At 41.3% G+C, this 18,152-nt stretch overlaps 1 protein-coding gene across 3 annotated transcripts in view; it reads left to right on the top strand.

Moving 5' to 3' along the window:
* TAOK3 (TAO kinase 3) overlaps positions 1 to 18,152 on the top strand; it is a 74,331-nt gene that overhangs the window by 30,015 nt on the left and 26,164 nt on the right. For all 3 annotated transcript variants that reach the window (XM_088532312.1, XM_088532310.1, XM_088532311.1), the window contains exons 4-12: positions 420 to 630; positions 5,330 to 5,401; positions 7,034 to 7,135; positions 7,637 to 7,682; positions 8,555 to 8,651; positions 11,377 to 11,490; positions 12,568 to 12,659; positions 15,613 to 15,706; positions 17,133 to 17,214. In XM_088532312.1, coding sequence (XP_088388438.1) covers positions 511 to 630; positions 5,330 to 5,401; positions 7,034 to 7,135; positions 7,637 to 7,682; positions 8,555 to 8,651; positions 11,377 to 11,490; positions 12,568 to 12,659; positions 15,613 to 15,706; positions 17,133 to 17,214 — 819 coding nt within the window. In that variant the 5' untranslated portion in view covers positions 420 to 510. The remainder of the gene's footprint in view (positions 1 to 419; positions 631 to 5,329; positions 5,402 to 7,033; positions 7,136 to 7,636; positions 7,683 to 8,554; positions 8,652 to 11,376; positions 11,491 to 12,567; positions 12,660 to 15,612; positions 15,707 to 17,132; positions 17,215 to 18,152) is intronic.

Below are 18,152 nucleotides of genomic sequence, written 5' to 3'. Positions count from 1 at the left end.
AATGATGTTTGTATTAGCACTAGGTGGCAAGAGGACACAGAAATAAAGTAAACAGCAGAGGAAAAAAAAAGCAGAAGGAACAATAGTGACAGTCTAAAAACTGACACATTAGGGGACCAGCATTAAGAATAACAAACTCAATTCACCGGATGTTTTGCTTAGCAACAGGACTTTTGTCTTCAAGTGGACTTTAGTGTAGCTACAGCTCTTGCTTCCTGTATGAGATAAGCACTGTTATACTCTTTGAATGCTTTTTAATCTCTATATCTAAATTAGACTAATAATTAAAAGGAATGAGGTGACGGAAATAATAGTGAAATCTATTGCTCCTGAAAGCATTTCCTCTTATTTTGCTGTCAAAGCAGCAACAAAAGAAATATGTGTAAAAGAAACATACTGAAAATGAACTTTTTCCTCAGGTGCTGAATGCTGTCTACAAACTACGTTGTCGATGAAGGAAGAAGTCGATTGGGAATCGAAAGCGCGAACTAGTTCCTAATACTGTTCAACATGCGCAAAGGGGTGCCAAAGGACCCAGAAATAGCTGACCTGTTCTACAAAGATGATCCTGAAGAAATATTTGTGGGTTTACATGAAATCGGCCATGGAAGTTTTGGAGCAGTTTACTTTGTGAGTATAATGCTTAACGTTTTTAAAAACTGAGTCATTTTCAGTGATATTTTGTAGACGTTCAGCATTTGTAAAAGTGAATGTCCTTCTAGCTCTTAGGACTTTTTGTCTTAGCATATCTAAAAATGTGAGCACTGTTGAGCTCATTAATGTAACAGCTAGTATATATCGTAGCAGCTGATACTGCAGTCTGAATAGTACATGCAACCTTTCAGATGCTGAAGGTTGTATTTAAGCAGTTGGAAATTGTTGAACGGGAATTTCAAGATACTCTACTTTGTGCTCATATACTTTTAAATTTTTGCAAACTAATAGATTCAGTGAATTAAGCATTCAAAATTGGCATTAAAAGCTACTTTTGTTAATGAATTGGCATGGTGTAAAGATACTGTGGAAGTCGTATCAAGACTGCCTTCAGATCTTTGAGTAACTTCCCTGATTATTTAGGAGTTAGAGACATCTTTTAAGTGTCATTCTGCTTTATCATCACATACATGCCATCTTCAATAGCAAATGCTTGCAGGCAAAAGTGAGGAGAAGATCTTAGGAGGAGTGAGACTTCCAGGGGAAAGGAGGTTGTGTGATGATCAATAGAAGGTCAAGTTCAATAGAATTTAGATGTCTGAATATCAGACTTTGCAGAGTCTAGATATGCAACCTTACATCTGTCACAGTGGAAGATGGTGGTAACCAGCATGAATTATTTACAGGCACTCTGTTTCAATTCCCTGTTTTTATGCAATGTTAGCCAGGGGTGGAAGTGTTTGTGGAACTGCTATTAAAATAGGAGAGGACCCTGATATTTTTATTTCAGATAAGCAATAATATAATTAAAGTATAATCCTGGAATATATAATCTGGAATCTCTACTTTCTCATAGTACATCCCCGACTTCTCTGGCACTGTTTTAAACTTTACTTTCTGTGCATGAAGCTTGTGCATTGTCTTTTGGAGTCCTCGTAAGGAGTAAACTGGAATTCATTTCTCTCCTTTGTGGTTGTGGCTGCACAACAGCCCAGGCCTTGGAAAGTCTCTGCTTCCACCACGTGGCTCATGCTAGAGCCTTTCCCTACTGCGCATGGGATGCCCTTTGTCTAGGGTTTGTTTTCCCTCCTTTTTAAAAGCTTTTATAGCCTCTCTTGCATCTTGACCCCAGAGCATCTTGGAGTGAGGGAGGGGACACAAATAAGATCTCAGTCATTGCAGGATTTGTAGGCACCCGGACATGCTTGGCATCGAGAATGGAGAAATACATCAAAAACCTTGAAAGGAACAGGGCTAAGTGACAGCATCTCCCTTCCATCTCCCATCATTTATATGTGATAATATTTGTAGAGATTCTCTCTTTCGTAAAGAACCACCTATGGGACCTTTTTTCCCATCAGAAAATTAAGAGAAATATTCATGTGAGTTTTCCTTACTAAAAGTTCTGAGCCAAATCATTATCAGTTTGGCTAATGAGCCAAGTTTTTTTATTTTTTACTTTTTTTTCTTCCCCTCACTGAGGTGCATTGGCATTCAGGGCAGTCTGAAGTGCATGTTTGGATTTCAAAGGACATGCCAATCTAGAAAGAAATTGTCTGTCTTGCTGTATGGTGGCAGTCCCCCTGCTGTACTTAAGCTCAGTGTTCTGGGGGTAATATCAAAAGTGAGATTTAAAGAAATGTGATAAATATAAATAAATGTCCTCCTGTTTAAACCTTGGGGCTACTCACAAAACCTGTGACAGCTATGGAAGAAATGTCCATCCTTAATGAAAAAGGAGAAGCAGCAGCGGTGGGGAAAGGTTGCGTCTCCAACTGCTACGTGATGGCCATCCAGAAAGAGGGCAGGACCCGGTTAAAAACAGTGGAGGGCTTGGGCATTGTAGCTTCAGGACTGGTAGGGGGTTTTGATGTCCACTTAGAGCATGTTTGCATTCTTTTTGGAGGCAAAGACTGGGTGCTGGGAAGATGGCTACGTGCTTAGCACCTTGCTCTCCTCTCTACTAACTGGCCCCAAGAAGAGTCCTCTGAGGTCTTTTGGTCCAGGAGCAGCTGGGGCAGAACTTGCCCATGCAGCTCAATGCAGAGCCTGTTTTCATGGTTGTTGGTTTTAGTGGGGCAAGTTACTACAATATTCTGATATAAGCCTCAATGAAGGCTTATTTTTGCAAGCTGTTTTGTTTGCCTGCATATTGTCTGTGCGTGGCAAGATAAATAATTTCAGATTTCTTTTCCTGGCAGAAAGAGATGATGCTTTGCATATCCAAAGGCTGAGAAGTTTGTTGCTTGTTACAAGGTTTTGAAACTAAATGCTGACTAGGTAAAATTTGTACTTGATTACAAAAGCATAGCTTCATCAGAAATAATAACAACCTTGTTAGACTTATGCTCTGTATGAAAGAGTGATAAAGCAAATGAGAATGGGGTAAATGAAGGAGATTTGGCAGCAGAAACAGGAGAACTTCTTACGTTGCTGAGAAGGCATCCAGCGTGACTGTGACAGACAGAAATCCTTGGAGAATTGTTTAACTCTCCTATTGGCATTCACATTTTAGGTGCTGGATTGGAGTGATGAGTGGTTAGGAAGGGTTTTGTCTTCTCCAGAAGCAATTTGTTTTCTACTTTCTGTAATTTAGTTGATGAAAACTGCCCTGTGAAGAGCAGGGTGTGATTTTTCACCTTGTCTGGTGTCAGGCTTTTGCTAAGCAGGTTGATATCAGCTTCCGTTAAGGGCAATGCTTTTCTGATTCACCCTGCACCTTTGAAGTCACTGTGAGTGTCACAAAATATCTTTAATTAATACATTCTTACTCAAGTGTAGTACACATCCTGTCTGCAAGGGTTAATTTACAGCTTGAAGCTCAGCTCTTCAGTGAAGAAAGCAAAAATAAAGGGGCTGAGTGTTACATTTCAGTGACGGAAAAGGAGTGAGTGGTGTGAAAATAACACTCACAGAAAGACTCGAGGTCTAGACGTGGCTTTGCTGGTCACTTCTCCAAGAAGGCTTTTCAGACAGCAGTGCTCTCCATGCAACACTAAGCTGACCAGGCTGAAGGCAGCTTTGTAACTGCGCCAGGTTTACTGCAAATCCTTTGGCTTGTTGAATTGTATGAACTGGTTATCAGCTCTCCACAGGGCTTGTTTGAAGAGGTGCATTTTTGCATTAACACAGGTGGTATTTGGGGTCTGGCAATTTTTGTGGAAAATGTAACTGTCCTGAGATTTTTACAGTCTGCCTTTAAACTCGTTTCCACAATTGAGGTTTGAATTTGATGGTTTGCCTGTAGATGAATAGCACAGCTCCATAATTTGACATCTGTTCAGCTGCTGACAGTCAAGAGAACAACTGTGTGCGGATGGCCTACGTTAGGTGACCCAATTTCATAACAGAAGTGGATTACACTGACTCCATTTGCTATTTCAAAGCATTCCTTTGTAGTAGCTCTGGAAAACCAACATAAATTGCTCTATAATTCTACGTACGGTGTTCGGAAGGGGGTCTGTTCTTCACCAACAGGAGGTTGCCTTGAGTTGTAGCCAAGTCACAAAAACCTGCCTTGATTGCACGAGGTTCAAGGAGCTCCATCAGCCTGTGAAGAAGAAACCTTTGAGGATAGTCTGATACTGAATGCAAGGGGACCAAAGCAGCCTTGGCACATCTATCTCCTCTTACTCAGTTTTAAACCAAAACTAGGTGTAGTGCAATGAAAATCTTGATGCAGCCTTTGTCTTAATGCTGGAAATGCACCAACCAAAGAGTTTGGTTTCGAGGGAAAGGAAGAATTTAAGGCGCAATGCCTTCCCTGTCATGTTGGAGCCCTTACATTTTATTTGATTAGCTCGATGCAGTGTTTTAAGAATATCAGTGCAGATTAGTAAGCCCACTGAAATATTTAGAAATTCAAATTTTTGTATAGTAAATATGATGAAAAATTTTCACCAAAATTTTAGGTGAAATTTGTTCTCCTTTTAGTGTCCTGGGGTCAGTGCCCAAAGGGCATTTAGCTTTGCCGAGTTGTCGTGTAGTCCTCCATGGTCCTAAAACAGTCTTCACTGTAATTTTGTCTACAACTTAAATTTGTTTTCCTTTGTTGAGTCAAACAGAACTTACACTGTCTGTCTTTTACTTTTTGTGATTGTAAAATAATTTTTCCCTTTGCTATGCACAAAACCCCCCAAAAGACATTATTTTAAAGTGAAAGAATGTGCAGTGAGAGGAAGGCTGCTGTTTTTTAAATGGAGATAAATTCCAAAACCAAGTGCCATTTTGAAGTTGAAAATACAAATAGTTGTTTGAGAATATCAGTGTTTTATGTTTTTGGGATGAAAGTAGAGATTTACGTGCATCTCTTCATTTTTTCCTGGGCAAATATTTTTCCCAAAATTTATCTAAAACTGCTTTTACTGCAATTCCAATACAACTGTTTTGCATGTTCTCCCAAGTGCATTATCAGACCTTGGTTTGTGCCTCAGTGAAGAGGTAACAAGTGAAGCAAGGGCTGAAGGAGGTCAGGGGATGTTCACAGATGGATGAAGTTAAAGGAGGGTGGTCATGATTTATAAATCTTATCACGAAGATGATGTCCTGCAGCATGGGAGTTTGCCAGCATGTGACAAAGGAGAAGACATCTATGTTTGCCAAAAGCACAGCTGACTCCACAGCGAGGGGAAGAAAAAAATGAGACTTTCTTCAATTACTTTCTTTTCTTCTTCAGGCTACAAATTCCCACACTAATGAGGTGGTGGCAGTCAAGAAAATGTCCTACAGTGGGAAGCAAACGAACGAGGTGAGGTGAATGAAGCTGGGTGTGCATGCAGTAGCTGTTGCATTTCTCCTTCCTACATGTTGCTCTCCCCCATAAGCTGTGTGTAAATGTCATGGTGCTCTTCCAAATGCCAGTGGCCTCATGCTGTCACTGAAGGGAGCAAACAACTACTTGATACCATCGGTATTTCAACCGTACTGTGTTGTTGTTGTTGTCCACTTTGGGGCAGTTGGGTTTGCCACTGCGTTTGAGACCACTAGCTAGTTCGTTATACAAACAGCAGCAGTGCTTTGGGGTAAAATGTATGCAAATAAAATGGTACAAGTGCATTTGGAAGCCCTCAAGCTAGCTGTTTCTTCTGGATCTTAATATAAAAGGGATTTAGACTCTAGCACAGTGGGGCTTTGGAAACTACTGTTTCATAGGCAAGACTATATGTGTGATTTTGCAGTACAGAGAGAGAGAATAATAAAATAACCCTAGAACTGTTTATATCCGGGAAGGGATAGATACACAGTATTACTGTCTAGCTGCTGAATAACAGCATGTTTTATTTTGACCAATTAAATTTCAGTCTATGCCTTTTGGATCACTTTTCTCTTCACAATTGGCATTGCTTGACTATAGGTAATCTTAAAAGTACTGTTAAGAGGAGGCCCTTCTTTCTGTGAGGTTAATCATAGAATCATAGAATGCTGAAGGTTGGAAGGGACCTCTAGAGATCATCTAGTCCAACCCCCCTGCACACGCAGGGTCACCTAGAGCACGTGGCACAGGACTGCGTCCAAGCAGGTTTTGAAGATCTCCAGAGAAGGAGACTCCACAACCTCTCTGGGCAGCCTGTACCAGGGCTCTGTCACCCTCACTGTTAAAAAAATTTTTCCTTAACTTCCTGTGGAACTTTTGATGCTTCAGTTTGTGGCCATTACCTCTGGTTCTGTTGGTGGCCACCACTGAAAAGAGACCAGCACCATCCTCCTCACTGCCTCCCTTGAGGTACTTCTAGACACTGCTCAGGTCCCTTCTCAGCCTTCTCTTTTCCAGCTGAACAGGCCCAGCTCCCTCAGCCTCTCCTCATAGGGCAGATGTTCCAGGCCCCTGATCATCCTTGTGGCCCTGCGCTGGACTCTCTCCAGCAGCTCCACATCCCTCTTGTCCTGTGGAGCCCAGAACTGGACACAATACTCCAGATGTGGCCTCACCAGGGCTGAGTAGAGGGGCAGGATCACCTCCCTCGACCTGCTGGAGACGCTCTTCTTAACGCACCCCAGGGTCCCATTGGCCTTCTTGGCCATGAGGGCACCTGCTGCCTCATGGTCAGCTAGTTGTCCACCACAACGCCCAGGTCTTTCTCTACAGAGCTGCCAGCATGAACCTGGAGAAGAAACTAGCCTGGATGGGCAAGCAATGGAAAAAAGTCTGGTTTGACATTAGAAAGCTAGACTATTCAGTTTTCTGATACAGTTGGAGTATCTTTCTGTGATCAGTATATCACTGAGAGAAAAAATGAGTCTGGCAGCTAAGATGTGTTTACATTATTAATGTGGAAAGTGAAAAGGGGTGTAAAACTGCTGTAAGGTCACTTTTTCAGATGTGGGGGTATGAGAGCATGAAAGGTTTAAGCTGATAAATGATTCAATGCTTTTTCAATAGAAATGGCAGGATATCATCAAAGAAGTCAAGTTTCTGCAACAGCTGAAGCACCCCAACACCATAGAGTATAAGGGATGTTACCTGAAAGAGCATACGGCATGGGTGAGTGAGCGTGGCCTGGCACGCAGGCCTTCCTGAACACAACACACAACTGCAGCATAGCCAAATATTCAATACATACATGGTGCCTTTACATGCAGCAGTATTCACCCCATGCTGCTTGTAGTCCCTTTCACATGAGGACATTTCCAAGGAACTTAAAGGGAATGGAAATTTGAGGCATTGGAAGAAAACCCTGCTTCTCTGAGGCAGTTTAATAATCTTCATAGAGATTAAGCAAAGCTGCTTGGCCTTATTATTGGGCATCCTTTACAGCATCTCCTCACAAACTTCCCAGTGCCCCAGCTTTCCTTGCAGAATGTGGGATGTCATGATATTGCTGCAATTTATTAGAGCACTTTGTTATTCATTGCTTTTTGTATTTCTTGCAGCTTTAAATTTTCTTTTTTTCTAGTATTTCTGAGACTCTAAACAATAATTGTTTGTGGGAGAACATCAACAGTATCTACCTTATTATTTAAAAACACTTTTTTTTTCTTGCAGTTGGTTATGGAGTACTGTTTAGGTTCAGCCTCTGATTTGCTAGAGGGTAAGTTTTATGTATTATTTGGTTTTATTTCTTCTAGTGCCCACTTGGACTATGCTGGGAGGCCATTTTCTCTTAGATACTGGTATTTTGCAAATGGTAGGGGCAGTCTGTGCTGCTTCATTCTGTCTCTGTGTTTGTGGCATGAAGGGGAGGCTATGGCTATCGCAGGAGGCCGCTACAGTGTACGCTTGACATACACATTTTTATGTCATGTAATGAAAGTATAAATGAATACAACTATATTCCTGTAATTCACACATCCTTGATGTCTGAAGCAGACTGCCTGTTATCTGGATATCCGTAATAATGCATAAAGACCACTCTTGTCCTTGTTTGGCAGTTTATAGGAATAATTATAGATAGTTTTATGAAACAGGAGAATAATGTGACCTCAAAACTAAAACTGTAGGGTCTGTAGAGGAGTAAGGAATCCCAGCTATAGTTTGCTAAAACTAATACTCCTCATGGGCTGTATCTTTTGCATCTAAGATGCATCAGCCATGGGCACCTGGTGGTCATATTTGGGGATCTGTGGTGTGTGCTTTGAAAAACTAAACAAGGGTTCACATATATTTGGCAAGCTCTACTCAAAAATATCCCTTGTGTTAACAGTAAGTATTGGCCTTAAGAGTAGTATGAGAGAAAAGGAGGAAAGGAAAAATGTGGTTGTAGATGATGTGAAATATGTGCCCAGGCTGTACGCAGGCTCTAAGCCACCAATGGCCACCAGGCCACAGGGAATTAGGATGCCAGGGGCAGCATTCATGTTGTGGCTGGCAAAGTTGGGGGTTCCTTTACTTTTTAAAAATGAAAAAGTGTGCTGTGAAAGACATCACACTTAACCCTTTTCTTGATTATTTTTCCCCCTTTAGTTCACAAGAAGCCACTTCAGGAAGTGGAGATTGCTGCCATTACTCACGGTGCCTTGCAGGGGCTGGCCTACCTGCACTCCCACTCCAAGATACACCGGTAAGGCTGCTGGCACCCGGCTCCTCGTGCCAGCGTGGATTTATAAATAAAAGGTGTCAGCTCTTGGGGACACTTTCCTTTGGCTGAAATAATTTAGTGGGGGGACCATCCAGTGCAGAGATCTCTGCCATGGAGAGATTCTTCTCTTCAAATACTGGTAGCGAAGAATCAAAATGAGTCTTCTATATTTTTTTATTTTATATTTTTGCAGTTTTTTGGAGGATTATTGATATTTTATGCCAGGGATTTGCTGTGAAAAGGGTGAGTGATAGATGAGTGTAATCTAAGGGAAGACTTATTAAACTGAGGCTGTGTGAGACTATAGGGCTAAAAGCTTCTTTGTAGCCTGCTGGCAGGCTTTAGGCAGAAAGTTGGTCTGTTTGAGGCTGAGACGGTGAGGTGTTTTTTCCAGAGATGGGAATTATTTGTCATGTGTTAAAATTGCCACTTAGGACATATCTACACAAGGGTATTAAAGGAGATTTATGTAAAATATTCATTCAAACCAGAATGCCAATTAAATTAAATCAGAATGATTTAAGATTGACCCTTTGTATATTTGCTCCTACCAGAGCAGAAAAAGTACTTTTTCTGAGGTATTTCCCTCAGAGTTCTGCCACCCCTTGGAAAAGTAAAGCAAATGAATGAAGCGGGGCGGGGTGGAAAAAGGACCCAAGCTGGCAGCTGGGATGGCTTTGGTGTCCCAGCCCTGCAGGGAGCAAAGCCAAGAGAGGATGACCTAGAACGGAGGGACATCTTGTGGAGATGCAGGAAAAAGCAAGGCTGGTCTTGCATCCTGCGTTCCACATGGGATGGATAGTGCAGGATTAGATTGTGTCCTGCTAAACTGCAGTACAAGATCCACTGAAGCTTGCAGATATACCTGCTTAGCACCGAGGGTTTTGCAGGTGCATCTGTAATGTGTTCAGCATCCGCGGTGCTTGGGGCAGTGCCTCTCTTTCTGGGCACAAGCCTTTGCCGTGGGGCTGTGTTAGCTTCAGGAGGGCCTGCTGAGCCCTCTATTGCTGCTGTAAAGGGAGGATAGCTCTGGAGACGAGAGCAAAGAGGACAACCTGTGTTTGAGGTGCTCATTCTTGCACATACGGGACATTGTCTGGTACTTCTCTTCCCGCAGAAGTATCAGGTGCGCAGACCAAACCCATGAAGCTCCATCGGGCTTGTTTCTGAGCACTAGGTGTGTGCAAAAATTCTCTGGAAAGTTACTGCAACCTTGGTTTTGAAGCCATAGTGCACTGGAAATGAAGGAACACAGGTTCTGACTCCAGAACCGCTGCTGGAAGGATATTTCTGTCTCTGCGGCTCTGATGGTCCCAGCTTTGCCTATTCTGTGCGCTGCCCTTCGGAGCGAGGGGTGTCTCACCAGTGTCTGCTAAATTTGGAGAGACTTTGTTTGCCTGACCCTCTGGGTCTACAGTGACACTGGATGCACAAATTATAATGTTCCAGCTCCTATACAGTAGCTCAGTGTATTCTCTTACTCTGCAGCAAACACACGGTAGCTTTTTTTCCCCTCCCATTTTTCAAACTAGCTTGCTTTACCACGGGGTCAGAGCATGTTTGCTAATGCACAGCAGCTTGTTTGTGTTGGAGGTGTCGTACTATTAATAAGAACTTTTTGATCTTGGGCTTACAGTTGATCACCAATTTTTAAAAGCTATTTTTTTCTTAATATGTTCTTTTCTCCTCTCTCTTTGTGTGTCTCTATAAATATATCTGTGTGTGTATATAAATATTTATATATATCTAAAATATAATCAAATATATCTTTTTAATGCAAAGGCATTATAACTTACATGGTGTTAACAGCCTCACTAAGCAGAGATCCATTGCACACCTACCATTTATAGTGATGGTCTGCTTTTGGAAAAGCAAATCTCCAAGGTGCTATAATGCAAAGGCATCCCTGGCATCTCTAGGATACTTTTTTCCCTTTGTTATCAAAGTGCTGTCTCAGGATTTTAGGGGACATGACTAGATGATGACTTCCAGGGGACAGTATGTAAGTAAACTGAATTTCTGAAAGCAGCCCCTCTGTTTCCATGTTAGAGGAGATAGAAGAAAATAAGATATTTCAGTTAGACAAGCCTGCAGAAGCCCAGGGGGTTAAAGTAAATGGTACTTAGATAAATTCATTTCTAACGCTGAATAGGCCCTTCACTAAGTGTCTTGGAATATATGTAATTGGTTTAACCTTTGTCTGCATTTTATGGGCAGTTAATTTGAGTTTAACCCACTTCTGGATGGAATTCAGAAATTTACAGTTCAAAGGTGCCGAATGTGTATTGTGCCTTTCATGTTGTAGTGGCCTCATTATTGTTAATCTCTTAAATGTATGAATTATCTGAAAGTTGTATGAAGAATAACCTAAGGAATCCTAGGGCATTTCAGTGATGAAAATAACATGCCTGGTATTATTAAAGGTGTCACATTTGGGTGTTTGAATGCATCTCTCTGAGACACGTATTTCTTCTTCCCTTCTTTGAAACTACTTCAGTTTCCATCCTCAGTAAAGGTATATACTTGGTCTATCTAATAGATAGTTATAGTTATGTATGTTAGATATAGTTACATACTTGGTCTATCTAAAAGACCAAGACATAATATTAGGTTTCTAAATGTTTGAGACAAGTTAATGATTTTCTGTGTGTCTGTATATTTTGAAAGTTCTGTCATGACCAGAAATGCATTTCCTTTTCTTTTAAAGGGATATTAAAGCTGGAAATATTCTTCTAACAGAACCAGGTCAAGTGAAACTAGCTGATTTTGGCTCTGCCTCTATAATCTGCCCTGCCAATTCTTTTGTGGGGACACCTTACTGGTGAGTAAAACACGGGATACTTCAGTCCTAGATGAAACTGCTCTCTCTGTTACAGGATTTCACAAACTGAAAATAATATCCAGCATTAAAAAAAGAAATCTTGCTACTTCGCCAAGTAGTTCTTTAAAATTTCCATGTGCAGCTCTTTCTCAGTGCTTAAGTAGAGGTAGGTTTGGCAGCAGTTTAAAATGGCACCAGTAAATGTTTTGACTGTTACAATGTCATTGGCTTAAAAATTACTGATATTTGCCATAGATACTGAACTCGGGCAAGCCCCTGGAGAAGGGGACACTTGCTGCTAAGTGGTTTTGCAGACTGGAAGCTATACTTAGGTTCTGTTTTGAAGAAACTCTGTTGCTTGGCATTCCTACCATAGTGCCCAGCATAGCTTTACACTCCATTTATTTTGTGGCAGACGCCCCAGGCATTGATGGGAGGTCGCCTATCGCCCAACCTCTGAACAACATTTGGCAGGAAGCCTGCTCCATCTTTGAAGAACCAAAAGTTAAGAGGCTGAATTTTTGCAGGCGGGTCTGCTGCGCCTTTTTTTTTTTTTTTCTCCTTTTTTTTTTTCTCCTTTTTCTTTTTCTTTTTTTTTTTTTTGGTCATCTTTTTTTTTATTCCCTGCTCATTCCTCAGTTCTGGACCGCTGTATTTCCCCACTTTTCCAGATTTCCCTGTTCCTCTCGTAGCTCCCCTCACATACCTGCTGGAAAATTCTCCTGGTGTGCCAAAGGAAACCCCCCATCTCAGGGGAGAGTAAAAATGATGCCATTAGGACTCCCCCAGCTCGTGCTGACTGCCTGCAGGCACAATGCCTTTGAGATTGGTGCGGATCTCCCACATGCCAGCACCTTGCGTTAACAGCAAGAGGAACGGGTTGGCCTCTTATTTTTCTTTCTTAAAGATGTCTCCTGGAAGGACTGCTAGTGCAGGCAAGCATTGTTTTATTTCAGCATGGCTTTCCTTGGCTCCGTGCTGACTATTCCAGTCCCCTGCACTGCTGAAGATGAAGCTGCGTGCTGGGAATTGCGGTGCGTCTCCCCTAACCCGCGTGCTTTCCACTGTGGTTGGTAGGATGGCACCAGAGGTGATCCTCGCTATGGACGAAGGACAGTATGATGGGAAGGTGGATGTCTGGTCTCTTGGGATCACATGTATTGAGTTAGGTGAGTAAATACTTGGCAGCTGAGGTGAATAATTATCTATTTGCTGAATTTACTAGAATGCCCTGAAGAAAAAATGAAAAGAAAGAAGCATCTTACAAGCAATAAGATGCTTTTAAAAGCCTTAATTTGGAAAACACTCACAGTTGAGTCAAATCTTTTCCTCACTAGCAAATGAAGACAATCCATTAATGCTGTTGTACCTAATACTACACTAGTGTGCTCAGTTATTCCTTTAGCACCTGAAAGGCTGTAGTCTCATAAGGTTTTGTCCTGGGCAGTTCTTTGCTCACTTGCAGAACAGAATGTACTGAAGTTGACAGATAACGTATTTTGACTCTTCTGAATAAAAGGTCCCCCCAAAAGAGAGAGGCTACATTTTGTAGTCCTGTTCTGCAGATTGAACCCCCTAGTAGAATTGCCTGAATTTGTCTTTTAGATTGCAAATGAATGCTTGTGTTAGCCATACTTATGCTAGACTTGAGAAGCAGGACCTTTATGCCTGTGGAGATTAGCTTCCTGTGTGACAAATATTTTTATTTGGGGCCTTTATACAGCTAAGCACTGTCTGGGCCCACGTAGCTGTTGGAATTTCATACCTGAATCTGTCTTAAATTATTTGGCATGTCCTGAGCGTGTTCTTGAAGATATAGTTGATTCTAAGAAGCAGGTTGTGATCCGTGATGGGCAAACATGTCTCATTTCCTTGTGTCCACTTAGCATGTTAGGAAAAGCTTCAGGCTGAAAATAGCAGCTGTTTTATCCAGCATATCTTCTACAAATGGTAGAACTGAATTTGCAAATTTGAGAAAGTATCAAGAACTGTGGTGGTAATGTTCTGTGTCCATATTGCTGCATCGTAATGCAGGAATAATCCATATGGGTGAGAGACTGAGGATACTTAAATTCATACTTAAGTTCATACAGTGCCGAAGTGCTGATGAGGGAAGGTGTGGAATGAGTTCAGTCAAAACTCTTTGGTATGAGAGGGGCTAATGCACCTCGCCTGAAATATGTATGTAGGGCCAATCATAAAGTACATCCATTTTGTAGATTATTTCTGTAGTTTTGCTTAAGTCCTCTATATTTCAAATAGGGGCTAAGGAGATGTCTTGTCTCTTTTATCTTTATATAATTCTACTCTAGAAAAAAATGCTGTTACTTCTATGGTTCCTCCCAGAAAGAAGGAGCAGCTGTTTGTATTCTGTATTTTTTACAAGTTGAGTTTTGAGAAAACTTTATTCGACCAACTGCTGTACCAAGGGAATCAGTGTCCTAAAAACAGTGTGTCAGAGAGGACCTATGTTTAATTTTCCATTCTTCTTACTTCCCAATTCTCTGAAACAAACAAAAATCTTCAACCTCAGCTGAAAGTTTGTGACGTGAATCATCGTGGACAGGTTCTTTACATGAGAAGAAAAGGGTTTGCACTGCAAAGGGCAAATGATACTCATCCCCACTACCTGAAGCAGATGTAGATGAGAGAGCAGGTATACAGAGCAGCTGTTTGCACTCTAAGTTTGAATATTGACATTGCATGTGCTGAGTAGATTATCTTAAAAATAGTCTTGATATGGATTATGCTTAAAAGCAATACATCAGAAATTCATTGTGAGGGCAAGTTCAAAGAAAAAGCTATTTCTGAAAATGTTTAGCCAGCAGCAGTAAAATGGGTTAGAAAAGAGGAATGGAAGAAAACGTTAACCCCAACATGGAGACGGTAATCGTTTCTTTCTTCTCTCATGACTGCTCCCTTCCAGTGCTGCGTTTCATGTGCCAATGCTAATGCACTGCTGACACGGTCTGTATTTTGATATAAACTGTTTTTGCTGCAAAATCAGCGGTTTGAGACTCTTACTCTTCAGCCTGACAGCTGATTTTTATGTAGAATTTAAGCAAGTTATCTGGCTTCTGGAGGAGTAAATACAATCATAGAGTAGGCATTATGCTACCCTGCATAGCCATTGAGTTTTAATATTAGAACTTCTGTGGAGCTTTTCATTCGAGAACATCAAAGCCATGTAGCATAGCTGAAGTTGAAGGGTTTGCTTTCTTTTTCTATTATGCTATGAACTTGAGAAGTACTGTGCTTTTTATTTAACTTTGAGCTTTGTCCTTGCATGATTCCACATCAGAACATATGGGATCAGGGTAGCAGTGGAAAGATCCCTCTTGATGAGCACCACTTGGCTTTCTTTGAATGCTGATGTCTTAATTTCTCATGTAGCTGCAAGTACCCAAGAAAAGATGCTGTGGTTTGTATGCATGCTGCATGTCAAGCACAAGTGGTTGCTCTGACCTGACATGAACTTAATCCTGGCTTCATGGATTAATTGACATGATGGGTCTTAGATGGAGGTGAAAAAATGACCTTTCTTGGTACTGTACTCCTGAAAGCTCAGGGGTTGGCAGGTGGGTGCCCTCTTGGAAGCACAAGGACTAGGAAGAGCTTTTGTAATGGGGAGTTGAAGACGTACGTGGCAAGTGATGCCAGCTGCCCCACTTCTGCAAGTCATTGCCAATGACAAATGCAGTGAGCAGCCCCTCTCTCCCCTTAACTACAGGTGCCGTGTCAGCACATCAAGGATCTGCAGGGACTGATGCATAAATCTCCTGGCCCTGACATACTGCATGTCTGAGCTCTGCTGTAGTCAGCTTCTGCTGGATTTACCATAGCCAGTCAGATGTAAAACATGGTAGTTAATGTAAAATTTACTGGAAACTTCCCTTCATAATTACCTGTTCTCTTTGGATGTCATAATTCCCTCCTCAGGTGAATAACAGCTTTCATTGGGTGGCTGTCCTGAACTAACCTAGAGGATTAAAATAATTGGCTTAGATGTGATGACAACAGTAATGAGCTGCTGATTTGGCAGTGATACCCTGCTTGTTCCTCCCGACCTTTTCTCCCTTTCTTTGCAGACTGCATTATCATGCCTTTCTCTTCTCTTTCTAGCTGAAAGGAAGCCTCCACTTTTCAACATGAATGCAATGAGTGCCTTATATCACATAGCCCAGAATGATTCCCCTACGTTACAGTCAAATGAATGGTAAGAGAGCTATTACCATTTTTTGTTTTGTTTCCCTGGAAATCCTCTTATGACACTCTTTGCATAGTTAAAATCTGACAGGAAAAGTGTTTGTTGCAGTGCAGTGATTTTGCTTGTGTTCTCGATTAATGCTCCCATGTAGGCAGGCTCATTTTTGACCTTCTGTCACTTTGGCTGTGCTACAATCTAAATGTGTGGAGGTGTTAATTATGGGGCTGTAGACACTGTAGGAATTAAACTGTTCTTGGATGCATTAAGCCAGCCTAGCTCAGCATCAGCAAAGTTTCCAGCTGCAAAAGATTCCTGACAGAAGTATTGTTAGCTTTACACTGCAGCTGAAATATGGAGGAGAGGAGGAGAGATGTACATAGAATAGATGTAATTAGATTTTGTTCAGTGAGTGACTTTAGAAGAAGCATTTCCAAATGTCATTTGAGCTCTGGAGCTGGCAAATGCTCTCCAAGCTTGTGTCCAGAATCCAAAGGATTACCCCACTTCCTGGTCTCATTACACAAAAATAGAACATAGCTCCTGAGTGATGCTTTTCAGTGTCTGCTGACAGCTGAACCAGCAGCTCCTGGAGAGGTGTGAAGTTCCCCCAGGTGCATAGTTAGGCATTGAAGTAACATTATTAACTATTTAATTGCTAATCATTTTATCCAAAGCACTTCACTTTAATGTCCTTATTTCATCATCTGTCTGCTTTGTCCATTTTTCAAAACTCCAAGCACTTGGTCACTTATCTGCATACCCATTCCCAGATTCTTTTTAGACCCAATTTGCAGTACAGAGCGTAAGCAGCCTGTGGACACAGGATAATCAGTACTCGTGATGGCAAGCAGGTTGGCTCTAGCCATTTGTTTGCTATACTATGTGTGTTTTATGCTGCTTCTGAGCTTCATGAGCACCTAGAAGGCCTCTTTTCTTTTGTTAAGTTATGATAACTTTCCTATAACCCAAAGTTTCTTTGAACCATGCGTGTGCCAAGGTACTTTACTGTTACAAATGTCAGGATTACAAACAGAAGTTTCTAGTGAGTAGAGAGTCATGTCATCAGCTAACTTAATGAGTACACTTCTGGAGTAACTGCTAATTTAACTGTCATCTAATTTTTTATTAGTGGGAGTAGGGTTGAAAATATCTTGTTGACTGGGGCACATCATTTTTGTTTGTTTTATTTCACTTTGTGGTGGGTGATAATTGTGTGTCCATGGTAGTTTTTAATGAGTCTTTAACTGTTGTGAGAACAAGTGGGATCAACTTACCCAGAATTTGGAAAAATCCAGTTACTCTTTGTGCCCTGGAACCTGAGAACAAATTAATCAAGGCTTTTCTTTCACTGTGTGCCATTTTCTCTGTATACATTCCAGACCCTGAGCTTATTTGTCATATAGATATATATATATATATTTTTTTAAATTTACAGGTCGGACTCCTTTAGGGGATTTGTTGATTACTGCTTGCAGAAAATACCTCAGGAAAGGCCATCATCAACAGATCTATTGCAGGTAATTTTTCAAATTTCTCTCAGAAATTTGGGAAAATGAGACTTACTGGGCCCTAAGTTTTATCATCACAAAGCCGTATCGGGGAGAGAGGAAGTTACTTGGCACAATCTGTAGTGGTAGAAAAGAATTTGGTATCTATCTTCTAGCACATCAGTAGGAAAGAGTTAAGCATAGGTGCTACAGGGGAGAGACATCCTGGATTAGCCTCTCAGAAACACATTTGTCAGCTGGCACATGTGAATTTTTCTAAGCTGACTTGCAGAAGTCATGAACGTTTTTCATAGAAAGCACAGAATCTGATTGCCTGCTCCAAAGTAATTGTATTGAAGGCACAGAAAATATTTGCCCTTCCCCCCCCCCCCCCCCCCCCCCCCCCAAAAAAAGTTGATTTTTTCTTCTCATCTGCATTTTGGGAGTCTTTTAAAGTAACCTTTGAAATTTTAACAGAACTAATGAATGAATGTATTCAGGTACATGTTGCTGTACCTGAATACTTGCCACAGTGCTGCTCGGCTGTAATTTGAATTTGGAATGAGCTTTGCACTTCGTGGAATAAGGCTGCATTTTAAAGACTGCTGTTTTTCGACCCAGCTGAGATTAATCCCTGTGAAAAATTTGCATAAGCCTCATGCTTGGCCTTCGTGCGGGGCTGCATATCAGTCTCTCCTTAAGGGTTGACAATTTTGTACCTTTTTTCCTGATGCACCTTTTTAAAATACCACATCAAACATCTAAGCTTGATACAGTGAAACGGTCATGCTCTGTGTGTCCTTAAGACTTCTGTGGCCTTCAGCCTCAAGGTTGTAAGCCTTGGCAGCGCTACTTGAAGTATCGAAGAATTTAAGGCCACTTACCTTTCTTTCCTAATTTTGTCAATTAAAATTCTCTTTATAACATGGTGCATTTATATCTGAGAACTTGGAAGCCTCATGACACAG

Source organism: Tinamus guttatus, unplaced genomic scaffold (genome assembly GCF_059628265.1).
Source record: "Tinamus guttatus ecotype Peru unplaced genomic scaffold, ASM5962826v1 Tinamus_guttatus_pri_ptg000459l, whole genome shotgun sequence".
Classification (NCBI taxonomy): domain Eukaryota; kingdom Metazoa; phylum Chordata; class Aves; order Tinamiformes; family Tinamidae; genus Tinamus; species Tinamus guttatus.
This window is presented reverse-complemented; position numbering and strand designations above follow the sequence as displayed.